The sequence below is a fragment of the Lontra canadensis genome, unplaced genomic scaffold, assembly GCF_010015895.1.
Source record: "Lontra canadensis isolate GAN:19392208 unplaced genomic scaffold, GSC_riverotter_1.0 scaffold88, whole genome shotgun sequence".
NCBI classification, from domain to species: domain Eukaryota; kingdom Metazoa; phylum Chordata; class Mammalia; order Carnivora; family Mustelidae; genus Lontra; species Lontra canadensis.
The window spans coordinates 451,888-473,174 of NW_022631082.1; the positions used below are offsets into that span (position 1 = coordinate 451,888).

The following is a 21,287-nucleotide window of genomic DNA, read 5'->3' on the forward strand; positions in this document are numbered from 1 at the left end:
ACGGTTATTGAATCTGGTGGTGGGTCTGAGGAAGGATGATTGGACCTTGTCTGGAACGGTAGATATTCAAGAAGTTGTTTCATTTGACACTTGTTTGATTTTAAAGATTTTTTAAAACTTTCTTTAAAAGATTTTATACGTATTTTTTAACTAATCTCCACACCCAACATGGGGCTCAAACTCACGACCCCAAGATCAGGAGTCTCATGCTGTCCTGACTGAGCCGGCCGGGCGCCCTGCTCATCTGACTTTTATTGATCTGTTCTATGCTAGGCACTGCTTTGCACCTTCTGTGTTCAGTAGAATTTTCTACGACAGACATATTCTGTATCTGCACCGTTCAGTAGGATAGCTACTAGCCAGAGGGGGCTGGGGGCTATGGAGCATTTCAAAGGTGGCCAGTGTAGCTACAGAAGTGACTTTTTTAATTTTCAAAATTTAATTTAGGGGGGCCTGGGGGGCTCAGTCTGTGAAGCATCTGTCTTCCGCTCAGGTCATGATCTCAGGGTCCCAGGACTGAATCCCGCCATCAGGCTCCCTGCTCAGTGGGAAGTATGCTGCTCCCTCTCCCTCTGCTGCTCCCCCAGCTTGTGTGCACTCTCTCTCTCAAATAAATAAAATATTTTTAAGAACAAAAAATAAATAAAATTTAATTTAGAGGTGGAAAAATCTGATACTTGATCCAGTTGTTGGAAACGTTTGAAGCACGCTTGTACGTGAATTTACTTGTCCCACTGTCAATTTTATACATTGTAGAGATCAAGGTTTAACAATGACAATTAGCACCAAACTGAGATGGGCTGCGAGCGCACACATACTGGGTTTTAAGACATTATGAGAAAAGAACAAACGGTATCTCACTGGTAACTGTTGATTCTGATAAAACGTTGAAATGTAACTATTTTGGACACATTAAGTATATTAAAATTAAATACACTGGTTTCTTTGTATTTTTAAAATGCGGCTAACAGGAAAACTTAAAATCTACTTCTCTGGCTCGGGCGATGTGTTTATTGGATGACGCCAGGTCCCGCGCTGTGGGCGGAGCTCACTGAAGTCAGGTACAGGTGCGTCGCCTAAGTGCATCATTTCCTACCAAACATACAGAAACCCGGAGCCACGGCCTCTTTCTTTCCTTCAAACCTGCGCCCACATGTCCCCGATGGGCCGCGTTAGAAACCCATCCTTCCTGGTTTTATTAGTCCGCCGAGGCCGTCCACCCGGCGCCCCGCGCCTTCTCCCCGCCAGCCAGGGCGGCGCGACGCGGACAGAGGGCCCTCGGCCTGCGCGATCCCCGTGCCGTCTGCCCTGCTCGGTTACTGTGACCCGTACTCTGGGTCTCCGTGTGCGGACGTTTCGGCGGACCCGGCTCCGGCTCCCCCGGGCAGACGGGCGCGCAGGAGGGGACTCGCCCGGGCCTCCGGGAAGCCCGCGGGGGACCGAGTCTCTGCGGGGCGGCCGCACCGTCCGCACGGCGGCTGCCCACGTCCCACCCCACCCGCGTCGCGGCCCCCCGCACTCGCCCTGCCTCCCGCCCTTTCCTCAGGGCGCCCAGGCGGCCGTGAAGGGGTCGCTCGCTGGTTTGACTCGCCTTTCCCGGCGCGTCACGGTGGCGAGCCCCCGTGCGCTGCTCGGCCCGTCCTCCCCTTGCCCTTTGGAAGATGTCCGGATCCTCCGCCCACGGGGGGTGGCGGCGTGAGGCGGAGACGGCCAGGGCCCGGGCGAGCACGGGGTGGGAGCGCGGTAACCTGGGCCGGCCGGCCGGAGGTCCCGCCGCGGGCGGTGCGGTCTTTCCCGGCCGGACGGGCACCAGCCGCTGCGCGCACCCGCGCCTGACCACGCAGCGTCACTGCCCTCACCGGGTGCGGGCCCGCTCTCGAGGGCCCGGGCCTGGCACCGTCCCCTGCGGAGAACCACGTCCTAAACTAAGCGGAGCCATTCCCGCAGATCCCACGCAACGGGCTCCGCCCGCCCCGGGGGACCCCGCTGGCCTCGGTCGCCCGTGGCAACGCGTGTCGCCGCGCTTCCTGTATTGATTCGAATCACGGGCGACGTCACGTCCTCCCGAGATGCCCGACGCGCGCAGGCGCAGTCGTGCAGGGTGGGCGGGGCGGGGCGCGGCCCCCGCGGGAGGCCCGGGCGCGCGGGGGCGGGGCGGGGCGGGGCGGCCGCACGCAGCGCGCCGGCGCGGGGGCGTGGCTGGCCGCGGGAGCGCGCGCGGCGGAGGAGGGCTCCGGGAGGCCGCGGAACAGCGACCGCCGCCATATTAAGGAGCGCGGAGCCCGGGGTCCCGTCCGCGGCGGCCGCGGCCGGACCAGTGGAGCTGCGGGCGGCTGAGGCCGGTGCGGCGCGGCGCCGGGAGAGGCGGGGTCGGCGCAGCCAGCAGGCGACCGGAGCGAGCCAGGTGAGGCGGCGGGGTCTGAGGACCCGCCCCCCGGGCCCGAGCCGCGACCGCCCGAGCGGGGCCGGGGCCTGACGGCGGCGCGGGCCTTCCCACCGCCCGACACCGGGCTGGCGGCCCCCACGCTCGGGCCCCTCCGGGAGCCTGCCAGCCCCCCTGAACCCGCCCCCCTGCCGAGCTAGGCCCGGGGTGACCTCCGCACCTTCCTCCCGTCTTCACCCCCAAACCGGCCCTGCGTGAGCGCCCCGGCCCGAGCCACCGGCCGCCCGAGACCTGCGCCGCGGCTCGCGTCCGCGGTCCGCTAGACACGGGCCCGAGCCGACCCCTTCCCAGCTCGGCGCCTCTTCTCTGGCCTCTCGAGCCCGCCTTCCAAATTGGGGCCATCCCGGCGCAGGCCCTGCGCGGTCGAGCCTGCCCCCCATGGCTGTCACGACGCGGCGGGGCTCGAACCGGGCCCCCGGGGCGAGTAGACGCAGGTGTGGGGACCCTGTCGGTGTGGGCGCCCCTCCGGGTTCCTGGCACCCAGAAGCACTTGGGCATTGCCGTTGGGGCGCATCCGTGATCCGCCTCGCTCCTAGCCCCACGGCCTTCTGCTCCCCCGGCCCCCCGGCTTGACCCTTTGCAGCTGCCGTCGCGCCGGTGTCCAGCTCTCCGTGTGGGCCCTGACCCCACCAAACTCGTACAGGGCCTGGCTCTGCCCAGCCACCCGCCTGCCCCGCAACATCCCGCCTCTTCCTGGAAGCCCCCCGCCGCCAGCGGGAGCCCCCAGGGGTGGACTGCTTCTCCCCATATCAGCCGTGCTCCCCCTCGCGTTGGGTCTGCACTGTCTAGACTCGCCCCCAGCGCAAAGCCGGAGACCCTCCGCTCTGCAGCTGTCTAGCCTAGACCTGTTTTGTTCTTCCCTGTTCTTTTCCCCGCGAAATCCGCCCCTCTTTCAGGCGCCTGTCATGCTGGGAACTAGCCCCCCCTTCACTCCAGTCTGCAGAGTGATGACCTCATGCCTCCCGCTGGTGAGGCTGCACCACGCCCTCGCCCCCCCCCCAACTTCTTACTATGCTTGAAATGGGGAGGATTTACCAAAAGAAAACCAGTCCGCACCAGCATGCCCAGCTGCTCCCCCTACCCCAGATTGGGGGCAGGTGAGGGGGTCTTCCAAACACAGGAGGTTGGGTGGTCTCCTGGTGGACGATGGGGGGGTGTTTGCACACTAGAGGCTGATGAGATCTTCTGGGGACAGTGCCCAGAGTGGTGCGTTGTCCCCTAGAACACATTCTAGGCTGTTGTTCGTGCAGGATTCCTCGTGGGCCGTCTCCGCCCGGGAGGTCACGCGCCCCTTCTGTTCCAGCAGAAACCACTGGACTGCCGTGCTGTCCTGGCCCCAGAGCAGGCCGGTGTGCTGGCTGTTAGGGGCACTTGCAGAGGGAACAAGGTTCCACTGTTCAGGAGGGTTTGGTTGAGCATTCTGGGCTCCCCCCTCTGAAACCCGGGCTTCTGGCCCTTGGACAGCTCTTGGTTCAAAGGACGGGTGCTTTGCTGGGTGGTGGGCAGTGTCCAGGGAGCGAGCCATGCTGGCCGTTTTGGAGCACCCCCCACTCCCCGTGACTGTTTTCCAGGGGAAATCTCAGACCCCCGTGGCCCAGCCAGTGGCAGTGGCTGTTGGGGGCTAGGGGAGAAGTGCCTGCAAGCAGATGGGGAGGCGATGAGTTTCCAGACGCTGGTCTGCCTCCACTCACACGAGGCTCTGTGTCAGCAAAGTTTCCCAGTACTGCTTGTTGGGGCCTCTGGCCTGGCAGGTTTGGACCAGAGTGGGGCTGGTTGTGGGGACCTTTGGCTTGGTAGCACTGAGCAGGATGAGAGGGTCCCAGATGGTTCTGTTTGGAGGGTGGATCCTGGACCTTCAGGATCAAGGGACTTGGTCTTTTCGGAACCAGTGAAATGGCACTGCCGTCGTCACTCTCTTCTAGAGCAGAGGTTCTCACCTGGAGACGTGGGTGCTGTCTGGGCACATCTGTGGTGATCACGACTGCGGGCCCTCTTGGCATCGGGTGGGTGGGGTCAGGGATGCCCAGAGCCTGCTCAGTGCCCCATAAGGCTGGAGCTTGAGAACACTGGCTGGAGTGGGAGCTAACGGGTGGGGACAGCCAGAGGGTAGGGTCCACCTGCCATCCTGGGAGTTGGCACAGGGAGCGGGTGGCCGTCAGAGCTGGGGAAGGAATATTGAGCTGCCCCTCTTCCGCCCCGAAGCTTCCCACAGTCTGGTTTCTGATCCATCACTGGCCCCAGTAGCCTCCCCCTTGTCAGGGCCACTGGTCACCGTCCTGGCCACCTCTCACTCCGCCTGCCCGAGCTTTGGTGCTGGCAGAGCGGCCGCAGGTGGTGGGCGGCTTGGAGCTGGTTACGTCCTGCAGCTGCTTCCTTCTGTCGAGCACCGAGACTCGCACACAGAGCTCCTTCTTGGGCGGCGCTAGCGCTCCGGACACTGTGCCCCCAGCCGCCGTGCATCCTTGTGTCCTTGGCACGACTGCTTTCTCCTACTGTGGCTTCCTCGCTGTTCCAGAACAGGCGACACGTCGCATCCCAGCAGGTGCAGCTGGTTTGGTCCTCGACCGTCGTGCCGAACGAATGACCCCCGGCCCCCGAAAAGTGGACTGTGGATTCCACTCTCCCCGGGCTTCCTACACCTCCCCGCCAGCGAGCAGCCTCCTTTACTGGCCCTGCTTTTCCTTATTTGCCGAATCTTTGCTGGTAACACATCGATTCGGATAGAATTGCCGTGCCATGTGATTTACCGATTTAAAGTATACAGTGCAGCGCTTTTCAGTTTTTGCGTCTATCACCTTAATTCCAGAACATTCTCATCGCTCCAAACAAACCTTCTTCCCTTTACCCATCAGTCCTGCACCCTCCCCAGCCCCAGCAACCACTGCCCCATTTTTTCTGTCAGGCTGAGTCTGGTCTGGGCGTGTCACATGCGTGGACTCACACCCCATGTGGCCGTCTGTGTCTGGGTCCCTCCCTGAGCGCTGTGAGCTCGGGGTCTCTTCCCGGGGCGGCACGTGGGGGCCTCGCTCCTGCTGGCGGCCACTGGACGCTCCCGCGCGTGGGGGACACGTGTGTATCTCCTCCCCAGGTGGCGGACACTTGGGCTGTCACCACCTTTCTCCTGTGGGGACCAGAGCTGCTGCGAACAGTTGAGCACAGGTTCTCCCGTGGTGACCCTCATGTTTGATCTGAACTCAGATGCGGCTTTGCTCTCTGCACACCTTCTTGGTGGGCACACTTCACTTCCTGTCCTCATTTGCTGCTGGTGCCAAGGCTGGCTCTGGAACTCCAGGCCCACGTGGCCAGTGCCGGTTGTCGTCTGGGTGTCCTGCAGGCATCCGGGCTGATTAGCATGAACCTTTCCCGCCCTGGCCTCACAAGGTCCCTCGTCTCCATCCCCCATCCTCTCGGGACTGCCCGCTTCCTCACCTGGCCTGGGCAGGCACAGTTGGGTCCCCTTGGTCCCCCTGCTCCCTGGTGCTCTGCCCAGTCTCCACGGGACGCCACCTTCAGTGCCTAGAGGCACAACTCCTGCCACTCCCGGTCCCCCTGTCCTGCCATCCGCCCCAGGACGAGGCCCAGAACAGTGCTCTTCCGGCCTCCCCTGTCCCTCTTCCGGCCCCTAGCTCGTTCTCACACCGAGCCGCCCCGAGCCTCTGTGTGGTTCTCTAGGACAGCACCTGCTCCTACCAGATCCCGTGCCTTTTCGCTCGTGCTCTGCCCAGAGGAAGGATTGGTGGGTTTGTGCGGAAAGGGTCCGGCTGTATTTGCATGGGGTCCTACGAGAAGGGGAAAGACGCAGAGGCGGGCTGGGGTGGAGGTGGCATGGGGGGGGTTGGTGAGGGGGCAAGGGCAGGGGCCGACGGCTGCTGGGAGCTGTCTGTCTGCACTTACAGGAGGCTGAACGGCAAGAGACAGGTCAGCACTGGTGTCTTGGGCCTGAGAGAAACTGCTCCTCCCCCAGAGGAGTCCGGGGGCTTGGGTTCACTGCGGGCCGTGTCTGGGGATATTTGTGCTTGTCAGTGGGTGTTCTGGCGTTGGGGGTGGGGGCCAGGGGTGCTGCTCAGCCCCCAGCCGTGCCCATGATGGCCCCTACGGAGAGTGACGTGGCCCAGTGCCAGCAGGTGGGTTTGGGGGTCCTTGCCCTAAACGTACTAGGTTTTAGGGTTTTCTTCTGCCCCCACCTGGAACCCAGAGGTGGGATCCATGGAGAGACATAATCGAGGAAGCACTTTGTGATGCTCAAGGCTACCTGTGAGGGGGTGAGTTCCCCATCCCTACAGGTGTGTGAGCAGATGCTATTGTGAGGGGCTCACCCTGAACCCCTTTAAGGCCTGTCCAGCCTGTGATCAGGCGCTCTGACATAAGCCATAGCTGCAAACACGTACGCGAGCATAAATCGCTCAGGGCTGTTGCCAAGTCATCCTTCCTTTGTGGGGGAGGCAGGTTGCGTCCTCTGCACTGGTGAGGACCCTAAAGCCCTCGGGGCTGGATGTCTCACCCCGTCTTACTGGAGAATGGACGCCTAGCAGTGCCCAGTAGAGCTGGGAGACAGTGGCCTCACCTTGGGCGCATTTCTGGGGCTTCACGCAGCTTCACGCAGCTGTGCTCTTCTGGGGAGCTGACCATGTCTCCCGGGGCCATTGTCACAGGCTAGAAAGGGGAGCCTTTGGTCCAGAAAGCCCGCCAGGCCTGGGGCGCAGGATTGCTGATGAACCCTGGGGCCTGTCTGCACAGAGGGAGGTCAGGCGTGCTAGAACGCGCTCCTCAGGAGCCCTTGCCCCCGAGCCTCCCCAGAAATAACTTGACCCTCGTGCTGATTTGTACCAGCCCCCGGGGGGAGGTATATCATCTCCCTGTCCTGTGTCAGGGGCGGTCCCTTTTGATTCCAGCTCTCCCAGGCCTGCCTTCTGCTATAGCGCAAGGAGAGGGACCACTAGCACATCGCGCTCCCTCCACTGTTGGGGGCGCAGGGGTTCATGGTCTGAAGTCCCCGTTCTGTGCCCCAGCTCTTAGCAGCCTGGGAGCGTGTGATCTAGTCCGTATCTGGGGACCACGGCCAGGCCTTCTGCCCCAGAGCCCCGCCTTTTACTAACCAAAGTCTTCCCTCCTCTGGGGCAGGGGCAGGCCCTGGGGGGATAGGGCAAGGGGCTCCACCCAGCCCCCTGCCGTGGACAGAGGGGCAGGGAGCAGGCCCGGCTGGAGTCTGGTGCACCTGTCCCTGAGCACACGGGGCCCGCTGCCACTTCAGCCTCTCCTCTGGGTCAGACCCAGTTTGGTAGCTGCGAAGGCGGCGTCTCCCGTTGCTCGCCCAGGGCTGCCGGGCCAGTGGGAGCGGAAGCGAGGACTCCAGGCCAGGGGTGTCCTCCTCTGAAGCCCCCCTTTCTCCGGTAGACCTTTCCAGGACCGTGCAGTGTGGGGTGGGGGTGGGAGGCTGAGCCAAGGCAGAGGCAGCAAAGCCAGAGGTTCCCACGTGAGCAGAAAATTGGACAACTCCCCCTTTTCTAGTTGGGTCTTCCTCATGTGGTATTTCCCCAGTGTCTTAGAGGATGGCTGAGAAGAACCCGCCCAGGGCCCAGCAGGACGCCCTCCTCTTCCTCAGGAGGAAAGGGCTGCGTGTCAGGTGGTCCGGGAGCGCGGGGCTCCCCCGGGTCTCCTGCAGCCCCCGCTTGGGGGCCTCTGGACGGGTGCGCGCGCTGGAGATTCCAGGGGCCCCACGGAGGCCCGTGCCCCAGGTGACGGTGCCCAGGGAGCCCCTAGCCGCGTACAAGCATAGTTCTCACGGGCGGGTGGCTCCCCCCAGAACCGACCATGGGACATGACGCCCCACTCCAGAGCAGGCCTTCGGTCTTTGGTGGCTGGTCACTCGGGTGCTGGGGCCGGGGACCCTCCCACCTGAGGGAGCGTCGTGATCTGAGAGGCCGCGGGCAGGAGGGGCAGCGTGGGCGCTGGAGCTGGATTTCCCGGGGAGGATCCTAGCAGCTTCCTCCTGCGTGAGAGCGCGATGGCGTTGCCTCTGGGGGCAGACTCGAGTCCGGGACACGGAACCACGCTGCCAGCTGCCATCCTTGTCCCACAGGGCCAGGTTCGCCTGGGAGCCTGGGCACACACAGGAGGGGGCAGCTGGTGTCCGTAGGCTCCTCTCTCCGGTGTGCGCAGCAGCTGCCCCCGACCGCCACCCGCTGGCACGTGCGGCTTCCCCCGCAGAAGCTGGACCTACCCTCACAGCACGGCTCTGCGGGGGGACGCCGGGTGGCGTCCAGGACCTCTGTGGTCATCACAACGGGGAGGGCCTCGGTGTAAACCGTTTCCTGGGTGGCCACATGCAGACCGTCCTCACCCTCGAGACACCGAGTCACGAGAGCCCTGTAGTGGGCATGTTTCCTTCCTTCGGCTTTTGCTGGGAAGCCTTACAACATCAGAACCAGGAGGGACTGGTTTTTCGAGATGAGCCGGACCTTGAAGGACTTGAAATTTGGTGAGCGCTCCTAGAAGCAGCGTGCTCCGTCCCGGGGGCCTGGGGCCCAGCGCGAACTTGGGAGGAGCTGCGGTGTGTGCTGTGCTGCCCCCGGGCCTGGAGGGGAGACCTTCGCGTGTCCATGCCACCACCCTCGCCGTGCCCCCCGCAGCCGCACCCCCACTCCAGGGGGCTGGGAGATGGTATAGGAGGCGGCGTGCTCTGTGTCATTGGTCCTTGCTCACACTGGACCCAGCCTATGTTCCATGGCCTCCCTCATCTGCTGGCCTCCAGCGGGTCTGCCCCGCGGCATTGGGAACATTCTGGTCAGACCTGCTCTCAGTGGGGGCATGTTGCCAGCACTGTGGGGGGCTGAGCAGCGGCCCCAGACCCCACACCTCAATGCCAGGAGCACCCCAGTCATGACAACCACACATGTCCCCAGACACTGCCCAGTGTCCCCTGAGGGGCAGGATGGCCCCGGCGAGAACCACTGGGTGGTACCTGGAGTGAGAGCGTCTTTGCTGAGTGCTCAGTGGGCGGAAGCCGTGTGAGCAGCACACGGCGGGGCTGGGAGAGCTCGGGGCTAGCGGGGGGCTGCAGAGGAGCTGGGCTCCACTCCGTGACCGCCAGGGGGAATCGGGGCCCTGGATAGGCGAGGAGCGGAACATAGCCAGTGCGTGGGAGGGCAGCCCTGGGTGTTCGGTGACCTCTGACCCGTACAGACCAGCTTTCACTGCATGGCGACCTCATCATTGTCCTCTGAGATGACTGGGGCGCTGCCCGTCTCCCAGAAGAGCGGGCTCAGGGCTTGGAAGCTTGTGTGAGGCAGTGGCCTGGGGTGGGTCTCCTGGCTCCTCATCCTGGGGGCCACGTTGGAAGAAGAGGAGACCCCCTTCTTAAAGGTTTGCTTGGTGGGAGGGCAAGTCTGCCAGTGCGGTACCCAGTGGAAGGGACAGTGGCAGCGAGTGGCCGATGACTCCTGCCCCCCTCACGTGACCTGGACGCCAGCCTGCCAGTCAGCAGGGCGAGCTTGGGGCCAGGGAGGCGCTCACTGCTGCCTTCCGGCTCTGTCTTGGGCTCGGCCTGGGGGTGCGGGGGGCCCTTTCCGCAGCAGCCCGTGGACAGTCCATGCTCCAGACTGCTCGCTAACACGAGTCGCCGCGGGCTCTCGGGTGTTTCCTTAGGAAGTTCTCAAGTGTGCAGTGAAGGCGGCTGAACGCGGGGTGCCCTGCCAGCCGTGCCCCGCCCCTGGGCCGCAGCGGGGATCCAAGAAGTGCGAGCTTGCCCGGGGAAGCATGGCTCCTTCCTCTCCCGGCCCGCAGCCCCTGTTCCTCTCCGCACGCTGACCCGTGCCGCTGGCTTTTCCCTCCGAAAGTAGCTTGTTGGCTCGGAGCTGCACTCATGTGCGTGGGGCCCGCTGGCCCTCCCACTGCCCTGGCCGCTGCCCTGTGCCCCGGTGGGGACAGGAGCCTCACGCCATTGCATCAGCACTCGCCTTCTCCACACGCAGCCTGCACGAGCGTCCTTGTACACGTGGCTTTGCACACACGGGGCTATTACAGGCGGATTCTTAGAAGCAGAGATGCCGCATGGGAGAGGATGTGCGTTTTAAATTTGGAAGGCGACTGCCAAGTTGCCTTCCTTGGAAGTCGGGTTTCAGCTCCTGCCAAGAGCGCATGTGCCTGTTGCTCCGTTCACGGGGGCGGCCGGGGGCGTCAGGGAGTGCAGGGCTCGGTGCTGGGGCCCTGCTGCCCTCCAGCCGTGCCGGGGTGGGCATGAGCGCACCCACCACCTCCCATGGCTGGCCGGTATCATACGCCCCCACCCCCAACTTGTCTTGTTTTTTAAATAAAATCATCTGTGGTCTGTCTCATCTTGCGGACACTTCTGGTTTCTCTTGGGCCCTGCCGTCCGTGCAGCACATCAGCCTTGCCAGCTTCCTGGGGAGTCACCTGAGGACACAAGCGTGGTGGCCTTGCTCTGTGAATAGGGGGCTCTGGTTTCCATCAGAACCAAGTTCACCTGGGCTGAGAGGTTTAGAGCCGTTGCTGAAGCCCTCGTGCCCCTCAGAGTCCCACTGTCCCTGAGCAGCCCTGCGTGGGGAGAGCAGGGGAGGGACATCTCTTGAGCATTGGGACTGAACATGGCCTTCACCGGGCTCCCCAGGGCTCACTGCCTGGGCGGCGGCAATAGGCTCCAGTCAGGGCAGGCCAGGGTTGACTCTGCACATAGGCCGGGGCCGTCAGCTGCCTCTCTCACCCTTGTTTCATCTGTGTGGTGGAGAGGACAGCTGACTGGCCCGACTCTGGCAGAGTACCCAGGAGGGTAGAACTTAGCAGAACGGAGCCATTATCGCTGCTCTTTGTGTCCCTGTCCTCTTCCTTCCCTGACACAACCCCCCCGGGGGAGTCTTGGTTCTCACAGCGGTCGCTGGCCTCCTGGAGCTCAGCTCCGGTTTGCATGTGGCCCAGGCTCACCCGGGGGGAACCCCCATCCTCTGAGTGGGCATCTCCAGCCTGGACACAAACTCGTGTGGCCACACGGCCCAGGAGTGGTCCCTGTGGTGACGGCACACGGGGTACATACTGGGGCAGGCCAGTAGGTGGACTGGGAGCTGGATGGGAAAGGGCCTCACCCCCAGAGAAGTGAGGGAGGCTAGAGGGACACAGCCCACTTCCGGACTCTGCTCTGTGACAAATGGGCTGAACCAGTCCAGGTACCTCTGCCGGGGCATACAGTGTCCATGTAGGGTGGAGGGCGATTGCCAAGAAGGGGGTGGCTGCTCCCCTAGGTATACCCCAGAGGGAGGGCCTCAACCCCGCTTCACTCAAAGCAGGAGGCCTGCTGTGTGGCCCTGTGGGGATGATGGGGCTGGGGGAGCTCGGGAACCCCAGGCCCTGGGAGGAAGGGCCCGGGGGCAGGTGGGCACCCACGTCAGGCCTCTGGGCAGGAGCCCCTGTCCATACCCCTACATAACACAGGGCCTTGCTGCCCCGGCTCAGCCATCATGGGTTCACATGCGTGTGAACGTGGTGCACGGTATGGGGCACACCATGGCGACTAGTGGCCGCACACATGTTCCTCCAAGTCCAATCCAGCTGGTTTGTTTTTGGCTGAGTGTCTGGCTTTGGGCCTGGACCACGCCAGGCCAGCGCTCTGTGTCCCCTCGTGGCAGGTGAGAGTCAAGGACTCTGGGCTTATGCTGGTCCTTCAGCCGTGTGCTGTACCCGGTCTCTCTGCCACAGGCCCGGGAACCTGCAGAGAGGCCCTTCGGGGATGTCAAAAGTGGGGCTCAGGCAGGTTGGCCTGACTATCTTCTTGTGCGGCCAGAGCTGGAGAGGTGTGAGTGGTGGACCCCCAGGTCTGTCCCTTCCCAGGTGACACGAAGCTAGTACTCTCCTCGGGTGTCTTTGTTTGAAGAATTTATTCGAAAGTAAGCGAGAGAATAAGCAGAGGGAGGGGCAGAAGAAGAGGGAGAAGCAGGCTCCCTGCTGAGCAGGGCGCCTGACACAGGACTCGGTCCCCTGACCCCGGGATCATGACCTGAGCCGAAGGCAGACACTTAACTGAGCCCCCCGGCCGCCCTCGGGTGTCTTCGCAAGGGCACGTGTTCTCTCTGGTCTGCCCTGTCTCTACGGACGGGACCCTCTGGGGAGCCCCCGTAAGTGGGATCCCTCAGGATGGGCCCCGGGTTTGGCTTCTCTCCCTGAGCGTGGGTCTTCCAGGTGTGCTTATGGTGTGGCAGGGGTCGGACTGCCCTTTCTTGTCAAGGCCGAATGACGTTCCGGCGTGTGGAGGGACCGCACCGGGTTTATCCTTCTCTGGGGGTGGACACTTGGGAGCCCGTCTCCTCGGCTGTCCGGAGTCATGTTAGTGCGGACGCTGGAGGGCTTGGCGGGGTGTGGGTCTGCCTTTCCTCCAGGGCATATACCTAGAAGTGGAATTCCTGGGTCCCCGGGCTCTGTGTGTGTGTGTGTGTGTGTGTGTGTGTGTGTGTCTGTGAGAGACACACACACGCACATACACACACACAAAGAAGCTCGTGGGCTCGGGGTGGGGCTTGTGCTTCGTGGGGACAGAGTCTCAGTTTGGGAGGGTGAGAAGGTTCTGGAGCTCGCTCTGGAGCCGAGGGTGTTTGCAGCACAGCGTGAGTGCTCGACACCGCAGAGCTGTGTGCTTAAAGCCGTTCCGACGCTACATGGTTTTTTGTTTTGTTTTGTTTTTAAGATTTTATTTATTTACTTGAGAGACAGAGATCACAAGTAGGCAGAGAGGCAGGTGGGGAGAGAGGGGGAAGCAGGCTCCCCGCCGAGCGGAGCGCCTGACGTGGGGCTCGATCCTAGGACCCTGAGACCATGACCTGAGCCAAAGGCAGAGGCTCAGCCCACTGAGCCACCCAGGCGCCCCTGACACTCCGTCTTCTGCTGCGTGTCTCTTACTGTGATTTTTTCCTTAAACACAGCTGTGGACCTCCGCAGGGTGCTGCACTTCAGAACTCATAAACTTAGAACTTTGGGCCGGCTTCTGCTTTTCAGTTGGTCCTTCCCTGTCAGGGCCGCAGGGCTCCAGCCGGAGTAGCGGGGATGGTGACTGTGAGCGCTCAGGGAGTCTGGGGTGGAGAGCGGGCATGCCGCAGGAAGCTGCCGTCCTCTGAGCAGCCCCTGTGCTGGGCTCTGTCCCCCACATCCTTGCTCCGGCCTCGAGGCTCTGTGGAGCCCCCAGGGGAGGCACGGCTGGCAAACGTTCCGCATTGGTTTCTGGAAGCACCCCCTGGCAGGGGGCCTGGCGTGTGGCCCGGTGGTGAGGAGCACCCTTCTCCCAGAGGTGGCCGCCTGCTCCCCCTTGTGCTGGACAGCGCTCAGCCCTTTTTTCCCTCCATGTGCTCCTCCTTCTAGAACATTCTTCGGCTGCCTCCTCTCTTCTCACTCCTCTTCCGAGAAGCCTTCCGAGCGGAGTTGAGCACAGTGGGAAGTGGGTGTGAGCTCTGCCACGTGGTGCTGTTGAGCCCTGCCCGCTGTGCACACAGGCCAGCAGGGTGAGGACTGTGGCCACCCGCCCCCCGTCTTGCTCTAGGACACAGAGGCTTCCCCATTCAGGGAGGAACCCATGCTGGGACCACTTGAGACCTTGTCCAGCCCCCCATCTCAGGGCTGGGTGTGGTCAGGGGGCAGCTTGTGGCCTCAGAGGGTCTGAAGCAGGAAGCGACATGGTGGGCTGCGTGGCTTGGAGGGGTGGCCCTGGGGCGAACTCCATGGCCCAGAGACAGATGAGAGACTTGCACTAACCAGGACAAAGGCCGGGGGGGAGCCCCGGTCCTCTCCGTCCCAACCCCCTGTGGCCTCCATAGCCTGTGGGGTGCACCAGGCCCCCACCTCAGTTCCGAGGAGGGAGGCCCTACATGATGGGGGGGGGTCCCGGCCGTCAGTGTGGAGTTCTCAGCGGCCGCCAGGCAGTGGTGGGGGCTGCTGCCGTTGGTGCTGATCCTGGTCTTGCCCTTCCTGCCCCAGGCTGACTTTGGCCAGCTGACCTTGGCCGGCGGGCTGGGCCTGCCCTGTGTCGCCATGGACCAGGACTACGAGCGGCGTCTCCTCCGGCAGATCGTCGTTCAGAATGAGAACACCATGCCCTGCGTGAGTTCCTGGCGCCCCACCCCAGCCGGCACTGGCCTGGCACTGGCCTGGCTCCATGCGGGGGATTGGGGCGAGGCTTGGGGCGGGGACTGCGGTGAGCCTCTGGCTCCACCTCCTAGAGGACGGAAGGGGGTGGGGGTGCAGGGTGGGGGAGGGGCACAGCCACACCAGCGAGTCCCCTCCTCCGGCTTCCCACGCCCTTCCTGCTGCTGGAGCCCGCGTGGACCGTGGACCATCAGCTTCCAGACCTCTGTTCCTGTGGGGCCGCACTGAGGGCTGAGGAGGGGGGCGGGGGAGGTGCTCTCAGTTTCCAGAGAGGGAGGCAAGGGGCCCAGTGTCTCAGACCTGTGGGCTGGCCTGACTGCGCACAGCTGTGATGGTGGCATGAGGGGTCCCGGTCCTTATCTGCTGGAAGCCAGCAGCATTTGGGGGTGCCTCTTCCCTGTACCCCACCCGGTCCGCCATGCTGCCTGTGTCCCGGGCTCCTGACATGTCGCAGGCCATGCTCGCTGCTCCTCTCTGCGTTCTCTGAGCTCCACAGGCTGTCGAGGCCCTTGGTGTCTCGGGGCAACGCTCCTTCTGGGGGTCCTGTGGGGGAGTCCTTCCTAGGACTCCTGGTGTGGCCGGCAGTCCCTGGTTTCAGGGCCAGCCCTCCCGTCTCTGCCTTGTCTTCGTGTCCCCTTCACTGTATGTCAGCGTCTCTGGGTCTTAGGAGGACACGGGACATGGATTTGGGGCCTGTCCCTCTCCAGTGTGGCCGTCTTAACTGGCTTACACCTGCGAAGACGCTGTGTCTGAGTAAGGTCACATCCCGGTGCCGGGGTTAGAGCTTCAGCGTGTCCTTTTGGGAGACATGGTTCAACCCACTGCACATCTCATATGGGGAAAAGGGGGTGGGCCGGTTTGCCGGGAGCTGAGCCCCCACATCCACTGCCCGGCTCTGGTGAGGGAGTCGTGGTTCCACAGGGAACCGTCCTGGCCTGAGGGGGATGGCCCTGATGGGGCGGTGGCTCTCAGCGCACAGGGCGTCCAGGGTCCGGGGTCCGCACTGTGCTCTTTCCCGCCACCTGCGATGACCGGGAAACAGATACAGCCCTGTGGCCGGTGCAGGCGCTCCCCTCTCTGCCGCTCCTGGAACAGGGAGGCCAGACCAAGCACGTGGCTCACTCACCGGCTTACCGCTGCCGCCGGGATTTCTAGAACCGATGCCTGGCTCAGTGACCAGAGGCCAAGTGCAGGGAGGCCGGCCTCGGCCCTGCACGCGGCAGGCTCTGAGGCACCTGCACCGCCTGCCATCCTTGCAGGTCGCGGAGATGCGGCGAACCCTGACGCCAGCCAACTCTCCCGTGTCCTCTCCCAGCAAGCACGGGGACCGCTTCATCCCCTCCAGGGCCGGTGCCAACTGGAGCGTGAATTTCCACAGGATCAATGTGAGGGGTTGCCCAGAGGGCGGCGGCCGGGGCAGGGGCCGGGGGGAGCAGGGGCCCCAGAGGCTCGCTCCAGCTGGCCCTGCCTCCTCCACCCCCCTCTCCCGCAGGAGAATGAGAAGTCCCCCAGCCAAAACCGGAAAGCCAAGGATGCCACCTCAGACAATGGCAAAGGTCAGGAGTCAGGCCACCCGTGCCCCTGCCCCCACGTCCATCCCCCCCGCCCCCCCCCCGCCCCTCCGTGGCTCACAGATCCCGCTGTCCACAGACGGCCTGGCCTACTCTGCCTTGCTGAAGAACGAGCTGCTGGGAGCCGGCATCGAGAAGGTGCAGGACCCGCAGACGGAGGACCGCAGGCTGCAGCCTTCCACGCCCGAGAAGAAGGGCCTGTTCACGGTGAGCCGGCAGCCCGCGCCACACCAGGCCACCCGGCTCGGCCCCCGCTCGGCCCTCCTGCGCCCAGCTGGGCAGACACGTAGCCCCACGCCACGAGCTGAGGCTTTGCTCTCTCGCTGCCCTGAAGGCAGCTCTGGGGCAGGGGCCAAGTGCGCAGTCCCGAACCTCAGCGTGGCCCCAACACAGAACTCGAAGGAGCCTGGCTTGGGTCTCCCAAGAGATGGCCGGGGGGCTGGTGGCCGTGGGGACAGCGGGGAGGCTAACACAGGCAAGTCACTGTCCAGACAATGCCTCAGGCCTGAGGCCTGGTTTGCTTTTCGGAATCCCTCTCCCCAGAGCTCGTCCGGGTTCCGTGCGCACCCCGCACGCCTGCCCGGCCTCTAGCAGCGCAGGGTGCACCGGGGCTCCGGGCAGGAGCTCCCTGAACTCGGGCTGAGGCTCCGCTCACCAGGTCCCCCCCACCCCGCCTCCAGTATTCCCTCAGCACCAAGCGCGCCAGCCCTGACGATGGCAATGACGTGTCTCCCTACTCCTTGTCCCCAGTCAGCAACAAGAGGTGAGTCTGGGCCTGTGGGCAGGGACAGGGCTGGGACAGGGCTGGGACGGGGCCAGGCTGGCAGCCAGGTGCCACCTGGGAGCCAGGGTTGGGCCAAGACCTGTGCCTGGGATGCAGGAGAGTCTCAGGGGGTGTCCCGCACTGGGGACACTCTGCAGGCTCAGCGGCTTTGGGCCCAGCAGGGGAGTCAGGGAAGGCTCCTGAGGAGGTGCTGGGCGGAGGGCCTGGTGTGGCTGTCAGAGCCTAGGGAGAATGGTGGCCGCTGGGTCGCCTGTAGCCTCGGGATCACGTGGGCGGCAGAAAGCAGGGCCGGATGAGCAGAAGACCCCGTCGGGCCGGGAGGGGGCACGTGGGGCTGCCGGGGAGAGGAGACGGCGGCTGCTTTAGGGCGGGGGGCGGGCTCTCCCTCCCTGCAGTCAGAAGCTGCTGCGGTCGCCACGGAAACCCACCCGCAAGATCTCCAAGATCCCCTTCAAGGTCCTGGACGCCCCAGAGCTGCAGGACGACTTCTACCTGAACCTGGTGGACTGGTCGTCCCTCAACGTGCTCAGCGTGGGGCTGGGCACCTGCGTGTACCTGTGGAGCGCCTGCACCAGCCAGGTGGCCCTGCTGCACGCGTGGGGGCGGGCGCAGGGGCGGGCAGGACCGAGCTGGCCCGGCACTGCTGAGGGGGCCACCCGAGTAGTGCCGGGGTTCAGGACCTGCAGGGCAGGACGCTGGTGCGCTTGGGGTGGGCCGTCTTTGGGAGTAAAACGCAGGCGGATTCCAAACGAGGCACATGAAGCCGCCTCAGAAAGGGCTGTTCCTGTGCTCGAGGCAGCCTGTGGCCTGCGCCTGCCGCACAGCGCCCTGGTCACCCGAACACCCCCGCCCCACCCCCCCGTCCAGACTCCGTGCACACCGTCGTCCCTATGCTGGTGTGTGTCCCCTCCCAGCGTGCAGCCTCCTGAGCCCCGGCTCTCAGCCCCGACACCCATGCGCACAGACCTGAGGTGTCCCCGAGCGAATGAACAGGGACAGACGGGGATGAACGGATGGGGCGGGCCTCGGAGGCCAGGCGGGCAGCGCGTCAGCTCACACCGCCGCTTCCTCTCTCCCCCAGGTGACCCGGCTCTGCGACCTCTCCGTGGAAGGGGACTCGGTGACGTCTGTGGGCTGGTCTGAACGGGTCAGTACATGATCCCGGACCCCAGCTAGGCAGGGCTGGCACGGGGGAGATGTGACCCGTCTCGCGGGCGGGGGCCCTGCACAGTGCTACGGGGGCTTCAGAGACCCACAGGGGCCAGGCCCCAGCTTGGCGGTCACTTGTCTAAGCTCGGGGAACGGCCTCGGCACTCCTGCCTGTCCCCAGCCTGGTCGAGATGGTTACTCCTCCCGAGAGATACGAGGCCAGATGTGGTCCCCCGTGGACTGCCCTCCTCACGGCCACAGCTGGCGCGGCAGCCACACGTGGAAGCACACAGATGCTTAGTGCGTCAGCTAGGGTGCTCATGTGGCCGTTTTCCCAGTGGGTTCTGAGGACGGCCGTCCTCCTGGCCCAGAGGGACTCGCAGAGAAGTGGCACCTCCCCCAGAGGGAGAGGAGAGTCAGGGCTGCCCATCGGGGAGAGGGCCTGACGCCCGCTCCCTTCCCTGTGTGATCGGTCCTAGGGGAACCTGGTGGCCGTCGGCACGCACAAGGGCTTTGTGCAGATCTGGGACGCGGCTGCGGGGAAGAAGCTGTCCATGCTGGAGGGCCACACGGCCCGCGTCGGTGAGGAGCCACCCAGTCCCTGGGGGACAAGTGTGATTCCTGGGGGGCCAGGCCTCAGCCTCCCTTGCCCTCTGCCCGGCCCACAGGGGCGCTGGCCTGGAACGCCGACCAGCTGTCGTCTGGGAGCCGGGACCGCATGATCCTGCAGAGGGACATCCGGACGCCGCCCCTGCAGGCCGAGCGGCGGCTGCAGGGCCACCGGCAGGAGGTGTGTGGACTCAAGTGGTCCACGGACCACCAGCTCCTCGCCTCAGGAGGCAACGACAACAAGGTAGGTGCCCTGGGGCCCCTGCCCTCCCGGCTTCAGGCTGTGTCTTCCACTGCAGGGCACAGCAATGCAGGTGCTGCCCCGGCGGGGCGGGGGTGCTGGGAGGAGCTCGGGGGCCTCATAGCCGCTGCCCCCACAGCTGCTGGTCTGGAACCACTCGAGCCTGAGCCCCGTGCAGCAGTACACGGAGCACCTGGCGGCCGTGAAGGCCATTGCCTGGTCCCCGCACCAGCACGGGCTGCTGGCGTCTGGCGGCGGCACGGCCGACCGCTGCATCCGCTTCTGGAACACGCTCACAGGGCAGCCGCTGCAGTGCATCGACACGGGCTCGCAGGTGTGCAACCTGGCCTGGTCCAAGCACGCCAACGAGCTGGTGAGTACTGGGCCCGCGCGCACGCCTCCTGCCTCGGCCCCAGGAGGCCTTCAGAGCCCAGGGCCCCGGGAGCTTGGTCGGCTCAGCTCAGTCCGGCCGTCTCCCAGGGGGCAAGCGCCGTCACCCGCGGCCTCTGTGCCTTGCCTGGCAAGCCCGAGATGCCTCCTGGGTGGGGGTGCGGCACCGCTCGCGTCTGAGCCCAGGGTTGCAGAAGGGGGAGCCTGAGTCCCAGCAGTACCCTCTGCGCCCCCAGGTGAGCACGCACGGCTACTCGCAGAACCAGATCCTGGTCTGGAAGTACCCGTCCCTGACGCAGGTGGCGAAGCTGACCGGGCACTCCTACAGGGTCCTGTACCTGGTGAGTGTGCCCTGCCCGGGGTCTGGAAGAACGCCACCGCCCCGTGCCCCCGAGGCGGTGTGCAGCCCGTGCACCCGTGTCCCCCTGCCTGGGCGGCCGCCTGCCTACACAGTCAGGTTGTCCCACCACCCGGCACCCGCTTTCCTGCAGCCCTGCCCTTCCTCCGCTCAGCTGTGCGTCCGCGCATGCGCAGAGAGCGCCTCCGCCGGTAACCGGTCCCGGCACTCGCTGGTCCCTGAACGTTTCACTGGACTGCCGTGTGCACTGGCTCGGAGAAAGGATCCCTCTCCGGATGTGCTCGGCTTTTTGTCTTTTCGGAAGAAAACGTTTTGTGCTTAAACCCACATATCATTTATCCGATTGTATGGAGCGGTGTGTCTGTCCTTGAGGCAGCCCACCTCGGGCCTTCCCCACCGTGCCCCCCGGCCCCCCCGGCCCCCCGGCCACATCCCGGCAGCTCTGTCCTAGTAGGGCTGCCTGGAGGGCATAAGGCCAAGGGGAGGGTCTGTCTGCTTCCACAGGCCATGTCCCCTGATGGAGAGGCCATAGTCACTGGTGCTGGGGACGAAACCCTGCGGTTCTGGAACGTCTTTAGCAAAACCCGTTCGACAAAGGTAAAGTGGGTCGGTATCAGTGCCAGATGTTCCCCCACGCGCGTCCCCTCAGCCTGTCCTGGGCACCCCCCCCGAGTCACCCGGCCAGCCCCGTTTACCCTGTCGGCTCTGGTCTCCTCTGGGACCCCCCAAGTCCCCTTTCTGCTCCCGCATTGCCACACAGCCCAGGCCACATGGCACAAGGTGCTCAGAGCCTCGCTCCCCTACACGCCTCAGGATGCTGGGCATGGTGCCCACAGGCTCCCCTGGCCCGAAGCCTCGCATGCCCTCCAGGCAGAAGTCCCTTCTGATGCCGGTGCTGCCGCGGGCCCAGCCCCAGTGGCCTGGCCCAGCGGCCCCCGATCACCGGGGAGGCCGCCCGGGGGCTGCAGCTCAGCGCTCCCTCCTGTGTGCCCCGCAGGAGTCCGTGTCAGTCCTCAACCTCTTCACCAGGATCCGGTAGAGTCTCGGGCCTCGCCGTCCGGGTCGGCAGAGTCCCACCTCTCATCAGCGTGCATGGACCCTCCCCTCCCCAGCACACAGTCCCCAGAGGACGCAGCCGGGGCGGGCGGGGAGTCGGGCCTGGAGGACCCCGAAGATTCTCATTAAAGCCTGATTGCGAACCCTGGCAGCCGGTGTTTGGGGCGGGGACGTGGCCGGGCCCCAGCAAGAGAGGGGGCCCCGGCGGGGACCATCTGTTGGGCTGCTCTGCTGGGAGCACGATGGACGCCTCCTGGGACCCAGCCTGCTTCCGTCTCCGTCCGCCGTGGCATCACCGGGGCCGCGTGCTCCTCCCAGAAGTATGTGCTCGCCGCTGCCATCACCACTCACGCCTGCGGGACAGACGGCGGGACGCCAGGCCGGTCAGCTGGGGCTGGGCGGATGGCTGGGGTCGGCCCACGGAGCAGAGGGACAGACGTCTGACGGGTTTCTCCGCGGCCAGCACGGCTGCCCTTGCCCCGGCGTCTGTGCCGCTGACTTTCTCGGGGACACGGCGCCACGTCTGGAGCGGGCCCTGGGCAGTGTCCGGG

At 64.6% G+C, this 21,287-nt stretch overlaps 1 protein-coding gene across 3 annotated transcripts; it reads left to right on the plus strand.

Annotated features, from left to right (window-relative positions):
- The first annotated feature begins 2,215 nt into the window (after nt 1-2,215).
- On the plus strand, nt 2,216-20,884 carry FZR1 (fizzy and cell division cycle 20 related 1). Of its 3 annotated transcripts, none has more exons than XM_032883542.1 (15): nt 2,216-2,404; nt 13,799-13,938; nt 14,411-14,533; nt 15,838-15,963; nt 16,071-16,134; nt 16,229-16,356; nt 16,830-16,912; nt 17,329-17,512; nt 18,015-18,080; nt 18,562-18,664; nt 18,751-18,935; nt 19,072-19,305; nt 19,559-19,663; nt 20,185-20,286; nt 20,678-20,884. In XM_032883542.1, exons 3-15 carry the CDS (start codon nt 14,465-14,467, stop codon nt 20,717-20,719), a joined length of 1,491 nt encoding a protein of 496 aa, XP_032739433.1. In that variant the 5' UTR covers nt 2,216-2,404; nt 13,799-13,938; nt 14,411-14,464; the 3' UTR covers nt 20,720-20,884. The 3 variants fall into 3 exon arrangements, with proteins under 3 accessions (XP_032739433.1, XP_032739435.1, XP_032739434.1); XM_032883544.1 differs by having other exon boundaries at nt 20,185-20,277; XM_032883543.1 differs by lacking the exon at nt 13,799-13,938.
- The last annotated feature ends 403 nt before the right edge of the window (nt 20,885-21,287 follow it).